This window comes from Chrysochloris asiatica, unplaced genomic scaffold, assembly GCF_000296735.1.
Source record: "Chrysochloris asiatica unplaced genomic scaffold, ChrAsi1.0 scaffold00392, whole genome shotgun sequence".
In the NCBI taxonomy this organism is placed as follows: domain Eukaryota; kingdom Metazoa; phylum Chordata; class Mammalia; order Afrosoricida; family Chrysochloridae; genus Chrysochloris; species Chrysochloris asiatica.
In genome coordinates, this window is record NW_006408910.1 from 1,718,573 (window position 1) to 1,730,870 (window position 12,298).

Consider the following 12,298-nt stretch of genomic DNA (forward strand, 5'->3'; position numbering starts at 1 on the left):
TCTGCCAGCACCATCTGTTGAAGAGAGTGTCCCCTACCCATGAGACATAATTTTGGTGTTTTATCGAAGATCACTTGGCTGTATGTAGATGCGTTAATTTCTGGATTCTCGATTCTGTTCCATTGATCTATGTACCTTTCACTGTAACAGTACCAAGCTGTTTTGACCACTGTAGCCATATAGTATATTTTAAAGTCGGGGATTGAGTGGCCTCCAACCTTATTCTTGTTCTTAAGCAGTGCTTTGCTTATCCTGGGTCTTTTTCCTTTCCATATAAAGTTTGTAATTGCTTTTTCCATCTCTTTGAAGAATGTCATTGGAATCTGAATTCGTATTGCATTATATATGTAAATTGCTTTGGGCAATATTGACATTTTCACTATGTTAAGTCTTCCTATCCAGGAGCATGGTACATTCTTCCATTTTTGTAAGTCTCTTGTTTTCTTCCAGTAGTGTTTTGTAGTTTTCTTTGTATAAGTCCTTTGTTTCTCTGGTTACATTTATTCCAAGCTATTTCACCTTTTGGGTGGCTATTGTAAATGGTGTTGCTTCCTAATGTCCTTTTTATCACTGTTATTTTTGGTATAGAGGAATCCAATTGATTTTTGTATGTTAATTTTATACCCTGCCACTTTGCTGAATCTTCCAGTGAGGTCTGGTTGCTTTTTTATTGAGTCTTTGGGGTTTTCTACATATAGGATCACATCATCTGCAAATAGGGAGCGTTTTACTTCCCCTTTGCCAATTTGGATGCCTTTAATTTCCCTGTCTTGCCATATAGCTCTTGGTAAGACTTCCAGCGCAGTATTGAATAGGAGCTGTGACAGAGGACATCCTTGTCTAGTTCCTGTTCGCTGATGGAAGGCTTTCAATTTCTCTCCATTGAGAGTAATATAGGCAGTTGGTTTTGTATATATGCTCTTTTATTATGTTGAGGAATTTTCCTTCAATTCCTGTTTTGTTGAGTGTTTTTATCAGGAATGGATGTTGGATTTTGTCAAATGCCTTTTCTGCATCAATCAATATGATCATGTGGTTCTTGTGCCTTGATGGCCAGGGCTGAGCCTCGGAGTTTGGGCAGAGGGCTAGCTTAGGCAGAGGGGGTGGAAGGCGGGATTAGTAGATGGTGGCTGATGGCATCCCTGTTTCTAGTCGTCAAAAAATGCCTCTCTCTGTCTCCCTGTGCCGTGGGCACCCGGGCTTCCCTACATCCAAGTAGGCAACACCTCCCGTGGCACTAAGGCCCCCCACCCCTCATGAAGGACTGTGCCAGTCCCTGTGGCCCCACCGGCTCTCTGGGCGTGCCCGCCCTTTGAACAGGTCTGCTCAGGCCCTTTGTTCTAAGCTCCACAGCGGCGTGGGGCGCCGTCCCAGAGAGGGAACTGAGCGCAGGTCCAAAACACGGAAAACTCCCCAGCAGCTCAACCCTTTAAAAACCAAGTCCACAATGTTGGTGGCTAAAGTCTTATGTTTGCCAAGGGCCGTCTGTCTACCAGGCGGGGCCCCCCCTGTGCAACACTGTCCACCCACTACCGGAGCCCCTGCACCTGTGCTGTTGGGTCAGGGATGTGCCGCCACTTGTCTCCCTTAGGTAGAGTTTTAATGCTTAAATGGATGTATGTTTATGTGTTGTTAAGCTTACTGAGTGTCTCTTGGTAGATATGAACTGGAGATAGGCCTCCCTATTTGCATGTAATGTCTAGCAGCTGTTTTTGGCTCCTGTCCGAATTGTGGGATATTATGGGGTATGATCGTAGCTTGGCTATATAGCCACAATTGGTGTCTCTTCTTGTGTAATGTAAGGAGAAAAAGCTCCAACCCCCAGAATAAAAGGGTGATCAAAAAGACCAAAAACAGAAGCAATATAAAAACAGAGACAAAACCACCACTCCAAAACAAAAATAAAACTGTAGCTGTCTCACCAGTGGCAGGAGTAAAGGGTTCTGCCCAGGCCAAATTTAGGGCTGGCTCCAGAGTCCACAGACGTTCATAAGTAGCTGCCAAATGGTCAGCCAGTGGTACCAATTGGGCTCCTTCTGTCTGTGCCATGGGAAAATTGTAGGCTCAGTGTTGGACCTTTTTGGGGATGTACGCCCACCCACAGGAGGAAAAGATGTGTAGAATCCCCAACACTTCTTTTTCAAGTCACTGTGTAGATTTCACTGTGTTAGTCTGCCTGTCGCTTAGCCCTTTGTGTGTAGCCTAGGTGGGAGTGCTCCACAGGTGTAGAGTTCCGAGTCCTAACTAAATCTGGAATCGTAGTATTTTCCTTTATACATTGATTTTTCTACTGGTGGGTGCGGGAAACTGATACCCTGCACTTCATACTAGATCCAAATCTGTGCAGCATCTCCGTGAAAGCACCTTCTCTGGATTTTTGGCACCTCCACCATGGAGCTTGTCCTACCTGACTCTGCTCCTTCCTCCTTGTGGCCTGCTTTGATCACAGACAGCTTTTTCTACTTTCCAATGTTGTGATAGAAAAAAATTTCTTGACTCAATTTCACTTGCTTTTTCTCACCAATTTTGTTTTCTTAAAAGTTTTTCTTAATAAGCTCCTGTGATGCCTTGTGGTTTTCAAGAAACTATATCAAGATTATCACTTTCAAATGCCCCAAAACATTTGGGATAACATTCTGAGCTGACTTCTCGGCCTTGAATTGATCTGGCCCAGTAGTTCCTGGAAACCACTGTTGTGATTAAACCTTTTGTGAAGGTACCGTAACAAGACTTAAGACAAGTGTAATACTGAAAGAATTTGTCTAAAGCCATCTACAAATTGCAGCGATATGTTTAAATATAGTTTGTTTAGAATAAACCCATGTATATATGAACTGGAGCCCTAGTAGTAATGCTTTTATGAATTATACTTGTATATGTGTCTATTTATATGTTGTTGTTAGGTGCCATTGAGTCAGTACTGACTCATAGTGACCCTGTGCACAACAGAACGAAACAGGGCCTTGTCCTACACCAGCCTCACAATTGATGCTACACCTGAGCCCATTGTTGTTACCATTGTGTCAATCCATCTTGCTGGTTTCTTTCTCTTTTACTCTGACCCTCCACTTTACCAAACATAATATCCTGCTCAAGGGACTGGTCCCTCCCAACAATATGTCTACAATATGAGAGACAAAGTCTGGCCATCCTGGCATCCAAGGAACACTCTGGCTGTACGTCTTCTAAGAGAGATATATTTGTTCTTTTAGAGTCCATGGTACTTTCAAAATTCTTCTCCAACACCATAACTGAATTGCAACAATTCTTGTACAGTCTTCCTTATTCATTGTCCAGCTTTCACATGCATACGAAACTATTGAAAATACCATGGCTTGGGTTGGCACACTTTAGTCTTCAATCTAATATCTTTGCCCTTCAACACATCAAAAAGGTCTTGTGCAGCAGATTTGCCTAATGTAACACATCATTTGATTTCTAGACTGTTGCTTCCATGAATGTTGATGGTTGATCAGAGCAAAGTAAAGTATTCGACAACTTCAGTCTTAACACCATTTGTATGGATGTTGTTTATGGGTCCAATAGTGAGAATTTTTGTTTTCTTTACATTGAGATACAACCCATACTGAAGGCTGTGGTATGTGATCTTCATCAGTAAGGATTTTGTTTTCAGCAGGCAAAGTTATATTGTCTGCATTTTCCAGGTTGTGAATGAGCATTCCTCCAATCCTGATGACATGGTGTTCATGTAATTAAGATTCTTGGATTAGTTGTTCAGCATACAGATTGAATAAGTATGGTGAAAGAATACAATCGTGTTGCACACCTTTCCTAATTTGAAACCATTTGGTGTTCCCTTTTTCTGTTTGAACAGCGGACTCTTTTTTGCTCTATATACAGGTTTCTCTTGAGCTTGATGAAGTCTTCTGGAATACACATTCTTCGCAATGTTGTCCGTAGCTTGTCATGATCAACACAATCGATAGCCATTGCGTAGTCAAGAAAGCACAGGTGAACATCTGTCTGATAGGCTCTGCTTTCAGCCAAGATCCATCTGACGTCAGCAGTGATGGCCCTTATTCCTAAATCTGTCTTGAATCTCTGAAAATTCTCTTTCAGTGTATGATTGCAGCTGTTTTTGTATAAATAACCTTTTTTAAAACTTTACTCTCATGGGATATAAGTGATATTATCCAGTGATTTCTGCATTCCAGTGGGTCACCTTTCTTTGGAATGGTCACAAATACAGATCTCTTCCCGTAAGTTGACCAGGTAGTAAGTACTCTTCCAAATTTCTTGGCTCCAGTGCCACATCAGTTTTTTGAAAGATTTCAATTTGTATTTCTAGCGGCTTGTTCTTTGCCAATTACTTCAATGTAACTTGAACTTCTACCTTCAGGATCATTGACTATCATATGCTACCTCTTGAGATGATTGAACATCGTTCATTTCTTTTTGGTATAGTGACTTTGAATTCCTTTCATCTTCTTTTGGTGTTTTCTGCATTCAATATTTACCCCATGGAATTCAATACTACAAGTTGAGGCTTGGCTTTTTCTCCAGTTCCTACAGCTTGAGAAATGATGAGGGTGTTCTTCCCTTTTGGTTTACTAACTCCAGGTCTTTACACATTTCGTTATAATATTTGACTTTGTCTTTTGGAGTTGACCTTTGAATTTTTCTGTTCAGCTCATGTGCCTCCTTACTTTTTCTATTTGCTTTTGCATCTTTATGCTGGAGAGTGAGTTTGAATCTCTTCTGATATCAATTTTTATCTTTTCCTTCTTGTCTTCTTAATGACTTTTGCTTTCTTCCTGTATGATGTTCTTGGTGTCATCCCACAACTCTTTTGGCCTTTAGTGTTTAATACATCAGTACATCTAATACATCAAATCTGTTCCTCAGATGATCTTTAAATTCAGATGGGAAATATTCAAGGTCATAGTTTGACTCTCGAGGCCTTGTTTTGATTTTCTTTAGCTTCAACCCGAATTTTCATATGAGCAATTGATGATGTGCCCCTGGCCTTGGTTTGGCTGATGATGTGGAGTTTTTCCACCATCTCTCTCCACAGATATAGTCAGTTTGATTTCTGTGTATTCCATCTGATGAGGTCCATGTCTTTTATGTTATTTAAAAAAGGTATTTGCAATGAAAAAGTCACTGGTCTTGCAAAATTCTATCATGTGATCGCCAGCATCATGTCTATCACCAACACCATATTTTCCAATTGCTGATCGTTTCTCTTTGTTTCCAATCTTTGCATTCCAATCGCCAGTAATTATCAATACATCCTGAAAACTGGCTTTAGTGGTTAGTGCGTAAATTTGAATACTAGTGTATTAACTGGTCTTCTTTGTTATTGTTGTTAAGTGCCGTAGAGTCGATTCCTACCCATAATGACCCTGTATAGGGTTTCCGAGGAGTGACTGGTGAGGTTGAACTGCCGACCTTGCAGTTCAAACTGCTTTGCAGTCTGGCGCATTAAACCACAGTGCCACACTAGGACTCCAGTCTTCCTTGTAGGCATATGGATATTATCCTCTCACAGACAGTGTTGTAGTTTATGATTGATCTTGATATGTTCTTTTTGATGATGAATGTAACACTATTCCTCTTCTATTTCCGGCATAGTAAGCCATATGATTGGCAGATTCAAAATGGCCAATGCCAGTCCATTTCACTTCACTAATGCCTAGGATATTGATGTATATGCATTCCATTTAATTTTCCAATTTTACTAGATTCGTACTGCACATATTATATGTTCTGATCATTAAAGGATGTTTACAGCTGTTTCTCTTCAATTTGAGGTATGCCCCATATGCAAATGAAGGTCCTGAGGGCTTTACTTCATGTACCTCATAACAGTTTGAGTTTGAGCGAGTTTGAGTCTCTTCTGATACCAGTTTTTATCTTTTCCTTCTTGTCTTCATAATGACTTTTGCTTTCTTCCTGTATGATGTTCTTGGTGTCATCCCACAACTCTTTTGGCCATTAGTGTTTAATACATCAACTCTACTTTTAGGAGGCTTCTCTTCTCCAGTTACGTGTTACTGACCTCCAACGGGAGGGGCTGATCTTCTGGCACTGTATCTGACAATATTCTGGTGCTCTTTGTCGTGCTTTAATATTCAGTAATCTGGTGCTGACAGTGTTCCATTGCTCTTTACAAGGTTTTCAGTGACGAAGTATTCAAAAGAAGTCCATCTTTCCTTCTTTATCTGTCTTTGTCTTGAATGAAGCTCAGCTGAAATCTGTCCACCTTGGCTGACCCTGCTGATATTTAAAATACTACAGGTATAGCAAGAAGCAAGCCCCCACAGTACGAAAAACTGACAGATGACTGGTTGCCATGTATGTTGTTGTTGTTAAGTGCTGTTGAGTCGGTTTCAACCCATAGCAACCCTATATAGGGTTTCCGAGGAGCAGTTGGTGACCTTGAACCCCTGACCTTGCATTTCAAATGGCTTTGCAGTCTGGTGCATTAACCCACAACACCCACACCATTATTGTTGTTGTTAAGTGCTGTCAAATTGAATCTGAACGATAGTGACACTGTATAGGGTTTCTGAGGAGCAGCTGGTGAGCTTTAACCGCTGACCTTGCAGTTCAAAATGGTTTTGCAATCTGGCGCATTAACCCACTAAAATAAGAAAATTTATAGATAGTTTAAATTTTGCATGGGCTTAGCGAAAGTGGGGTTTGGATTCATTGCTAATGATTACAGAGTGTTTGTTTTTAAAATTTTTTTATTAATATATTCTTAAATTAATTAGATTGTTGTTGTTTGAAGTGCAGTATACTGCTTAAAATGTTTTTTCTAGCTATGGTCTTGTAATTCCAAGAGTAACGCTGTGCCCATAGGTGCTTGTGGACCACCAAAGGGATTGGGCAGTTTTGATGATGCACACAAGATACATGGAACCTTTGCCTGGGTGGGTCATGCAAATAAGGTGTATGAGACCTTTTTAGGGGGTTGGTCAGTTTTGCTTAAAGGTAACCAATCGCAGAGTTTGTGTGTTGTTCGGATACTTCACTACCATCAAGAAGATCTGGTAGCGAACCATATTTTGTGAACCTAGGATTCTTGCATGAAAGCCTCCTAGACTCAGGAGACAGGAAGAGTTGTAACACTGGAGAGCTATTACACTGTAGACAGCAGCGGTACCAGACAGCAGGAACCAGGAGACTGGCATGAAATGTCATGGTAGATTTCCTGGCCCACAGAATGAGGCAACTATAGTGGATACATGGACCGATGGTATGAGAGAATGGAACACTTACGGGTAGGAGGCTTCGTTGTGCAGTGGAGTATCTCCTGTACTTATTGCCAAAGCTAAAAAACTTTGTAACACTTGCCAAGCAAGGCAGAGACCAGATCAAGGGCTAAGAGTAGAGGGCAAGGAGAAACTGGCCCTGATCATTTAACTGTTTCCTGAGTTGTTCTGTCATTGTCATGTTGATTCTGATCCTGAATTGTAACCAGTTACTTCTCTAGTAAACCCCATAATCATGAGTATGATCTGTGCATTCTGTGTGGGTATTGCTAGGAATTATTGAACACAGCAGAGAAGTGGAAAGTGCCTTGAGAAGGATTGCTGGTGTTGAAATTGGTAGAAAGGTTGAAGAATGGAGGTATGTCTGACTCCATCTCATAGGAATCAACCTTGCATTCATGTTAATGATGTTTCTCTCTTTCCCACCTCTTTAAGTTCTATGAGGACATTTGATGTCACACTAGGTTTTACATGGTTTCATAACTTTGTAATGAACATACTAAGCTTCTTTGATTTGTACGGTATTTAAAGGCTGAATGTTATCATTTGTGAATCTTACAGCAATTCAAAAACATTAACTTTGAGTGACATATCCAGCTGATATGAAGTGAGGGGAGACATACAAGAATGTCCAGACTGTCAGATAGTACCAATTTGATCTAGCCTTGATGGCTTGGTAATCAGAATTCAACTAGAGGAAGATAAAAGAAACAAAACAAAACAATTTTTGATAAAGAAAATGAGGGTAAATTGCACAGAACAGCAAGAATGTTTACTAGTTTACTACCTTTTTCTGAAAATTTTAAACAAATTCTCCACAGTATCATTTCACTTTTACAAATTTTACTATGTATGCATCTCTAACAATGCAGACATTTTCTTTTTTTTTTTAAATTGTGTGATAGTTTACATGGGGGAACATTAGTTTTACATTCATTCTATCATACATCATTTCATTGCCATAGTTACCACCCCATACATGCATCATCACCCAACCAAAGGGTATACCCTGCAAGCCCCCCCTCAGTTCTCAGCACACAGCCCCTTTCTCTCTCTGGATCTCAAGTCCTCAGCCACTCCATCTCTTCATGTCATCCTCTCTGTCTCCATCTCAGGCCACACTGCTTCTCTGGGTGGGGTCTCGATGCCCGCTCTTCTCCAGTGATGGGTCCCAGGGCTCTCCGCTCTTAGACTGAAAGGTTAATCACTCCCCTCCTTGCTATAACATATCTACCTTTACATTTCCAGTCCTCACAATCAGTCCTGATAACAGTTATTTGCCCTTGCATCACAAGAGACCCATCTGCATTTCTTTTCATCAGCCCTTCCTAGACAGGTTGGGTACTATTCACTGAAGACTCTACCATCCTCCCCGCCCTGCGGATCTAGGTTCCCTCTTGAAAGCTTGTAAGCCAGTGACTTCTTACCTTTGTATCCCTCCCCACATTTTGGGTAGCCAATGTTCAAGTTGCCCATCCCTATCTACTCTTTGTGTGGAGAGGGTGGGAGTAATTCTTGGAGTAGGGATTTGTTTCCTCTTTTGAGCTACTACATTTATAGGTGCAGGTCAAGTATATCAAGTTGTATCACGTGACACTATTTTTTTCTTTTTTTCCCCCTCCTCTTTCTTCTTCGGGTTGAGCTCTGTTCATCCAGTCATTGAAGCCAGATCAAGTGGGTATCATCAGCAAGTGTGGGTGTTCTTTCGTCTGTCTGCCCTCTTCTTATTAGCTGATCGCTTTGCTGCCCAGTCTAGTCCTCTGTGGCTGTGTCTCTGACTCTGAGCCCATGAGTCCCCGGGTTCTGCCTCGCTGCTGGCCGACCAAGTCTCCACCCGGGTTCCCAGTAGTCTGCTGATCGATGCAGGACTTTGCTTGCCGCTTCATTGATGTTCATCAGTTGCTTCTCCTTATGGGTGACATGTGTGGTCGCCAATCAGAGCGTATATTTCCACTGCATCTTGGTCTTGGAAGAGGGTTTGCACTGAGAGGACTCAACCACTTGCCTTGCTGTCTCCTGGGCAAGCGACTTGCTTGTTCTTGTGGTAACAGTCGGACTGTCCTTCTTGTTTTGTATTTTTCCTGTAGGTCTTTCTTTCGAGACTCGTCTTCTGGTTTTCTGGCTGTTCCAGGCTGGTCTGTGTGTCCTTTCAAGAAGACAGTTTCCTGTCTCTGAAGGTCTGGATGTGGTTCAGGCTTCCATCTGTAGTCTTGTGTAATGTACAGGCTCCTCAGGAAACCTCCTTTAATGGACACATTGTAGCCCCATTTTAGATATTCCAATCAGTTTTAGGAAGAGGACGGACTTACAAGCTTTCTATGGTGATATTTCTGGCTATTCTTTTCTCTACCTTCCGTTCCAGTGCAGACATTTTCTTGTGCACCCATAGTTCAATTACCATACAGCTGAAAAACGTACCAGTTCTTTTGTTATCATCTGATGCCTCTAGTGATGACTACTCATTTGTCATTGTGTCCTACTGTAGAGGCTGGAGTGTTGCTGTGATGCTGGAAGCTATGCCACTGTTATTTTAAATAGCAGCGTCACCCATAGTGGACAGGTTTCATTGGAGCATCCAGATTAAGACAGACTGGGAAGAAGGACAGAAAGACCACTTCTAAATGATTAGTCACTGAAAATGTTATGAATAGCAGTGGAAGATTGTCAGGTATAGTGCTGGAAAATGAGCCCCTCAGGCTGGAAGGTACTCCTCAAAGGAGTCTATCTTTATGAAGTGAAGAGAACTTGAAATACTTAGTGAAGAAGATAAAGAATTTCAGTATGGATTGCATCTCAATATAAATAAAATGGAAATTCTCAAAACTAGACCAGTAAATAAAATTGTGATCTATAGAGAAAAGATTGAAGTTGCGAAAGGCAGTGTGTTTGTTTTTTTTTTACTTGACTCCATCATCAATGCTCTGGGAACAGCAGTCCGAAAATCAGAAAAATGTATTGCATTAGGTTAATCTGCTGCAAAAGACTTCTTCAAAGTTTTAAAGGACAGAGATGCCATTTTTAGGACTAAGGTGTACCTGACCTAAGCCATGGAATTTTCAGTAGTCTCATATGCATGTGAAAGTTGGACAGTGCGTAAGGAAGACAGTAGAAGAATTGATGCATTTGGATTGTGGTGTTGGCACAAGAATGTTGAAAGTAGCATGGACTGCTAGAAGATCAAACCAATCTGTATTAGAAGAGTTATAGCCAGAAAGCTCCTTAGAAATGAGGATGGTGAGACTGTCTCTTATACTTTGGACATGCTGTCAGGAGTGACCAGTCCCTGTAGAAGAAATCTTGCTTGGGAAAAGAGTAAGACCCCCCCCCCGCCCCCCCAACTAGATGGATTGATACAGTGGCAGCTGTAGTGGGCTCCAATATAACAATAATTATGAGAATGATACAGACCTGAGCAGTGTTTTGTTCTGTTTTACATAGCATCGCTATTCATTGGAACCGATTCCAAGACACCTGACCACAACAACCATATCTCAATCCATATTCTAATTTAATGATATCTCCTTTGAATGGCTTGAATTGGGTCCAGAGTAAGATTATATTATCTTGCAGTGCATTTGTTCTTATATCTTTCAAGACTTTTAGGATTGTGCAACCTTTCCTTCTTTTCTCTTTGTTTATTGCTTGGTTGAAAAAGCCAGGTGATGCATCCTGTAGATTGTACTACTGTTGGGCTTGTCTCTGCTTACGAATGGTATCATTTCCCTAACTTCATTCTTCCTCACATCTTTTTAAAACAGAGCTTAGTTATAAAGTCTTAATTAGATTTTCACATTATGTGCAGGCCAGTTTTTGAGTTTTGATTCCCACCCTAACAAATTTTAATGTAGCTGACTATTGATAGATTTCTATACCATCATTTAAAAGTGCTGCTATTCTACTTTATAATAGAAGTATTTATTAATTTTCTAATCTTAGGTATTTTTTAGTGTTAACTTGATGAAATAACTGGTTTTCTCTATTTTTGTTTTGTTTTTAACAGACTCACCTATCGATTTTTATTTACAGTCACCGTGGATGAATCATAAGGAACATGAGGTATTCTTTTATATATTTGTTATCAATTTATGGGGTGTTTTGTTTGAGTCCCTGCATGGTACAAACAGTTTAGGTGCTCATCTGCTAACCAAAAAGGTGGAGGTGTAAATCCATCCAGAGATGCATTGAAAAAAAGGCCTGGCAATCATCTGAAAAAATTAGCTGTTGCAAACTGTGTGGAGCACAATTTTGTTCTGACATACATAACATTGAGATGAATCAGAATAGATACAGTGGCAACTGGGAGATAGAGATAATAGAGTAAAAGTTAATTATTCCCTTTGCTAATGCTAATATAAATTAGGTGTAAATACCTGTAAATAATAGAAATCCAATTTAAAAAGTAACTAGAATGTTGTAAGGGTAAGTAACTCATTGCAATCTGTTTTCTTGACTCAGTGTTGTCAGAATGTCTATGTCACTTTGCTTCTTTCTTTGTGTCTACTTCACTCTATGTAGACTCCACCTAGAAAGTTAGCTCCATGAGGACAAGGATTTATTTTTGTATAGTACTCAGTGATTCATTGAATGATAAGCAGGCTGTCTTCATTTGTAGGTAACCCTAGCCTGCACTTAAAATTTGTGATGGAAAAGAATAGCATGATTTTCTTTCAGGATAAATTAAAAGAAAACAAAAGGCAACTTTTAATTGTACTTGGATTGTAAGCCCTCCACTGAATGAATCATTCCCTATTGGTGGAATGGAATCAGGTTATCTAATTTATGAACTTGGGTCTTTTGTGTGTGTATGTGTGTATATATGAATGTGTGTTTATGCATAAATAGAGGAGAAACACTGACAATCCCAGCAGGACCCTATGATGTAGAAATGGAATAGGGTTTCAGGAAGGTAATATCATCTTTGTGAGACTTGTTCACAAAATATAAACTACTTTTTCAACTTACAAAAATAAGTGCTTTAACATATATATATGTGTGTGTGTGTGTGTGTCTGTCTGTCTGTCTTCTTAGATAGATACATAGATACTTTTTTTTTTTTT

General features: G+C 40.3%; 1 protein-coding gene across 1 annotated transcript in view; it reads left to right on the plus strand.

The window, feature by feature from the left end:
• LOC102831973 (centrosomal protein of 192 kDa-like) overlaps nt 1-12,298 on the plus strand; it is a 228,395-nt gene that overhangs the window by 23,444 nt on the left and 192,653 nt on the right. The window contains exon 4 of the mRNA XM_006876586.1: nt 11,242-11,297. Coding sequence (XP_006876648.1) covers nt 11,242-11,297 — 56 coding nt within the window. The remainder of the gene's footprint in view (nt 1-11,241; nt 11,298-12,298) is intronic.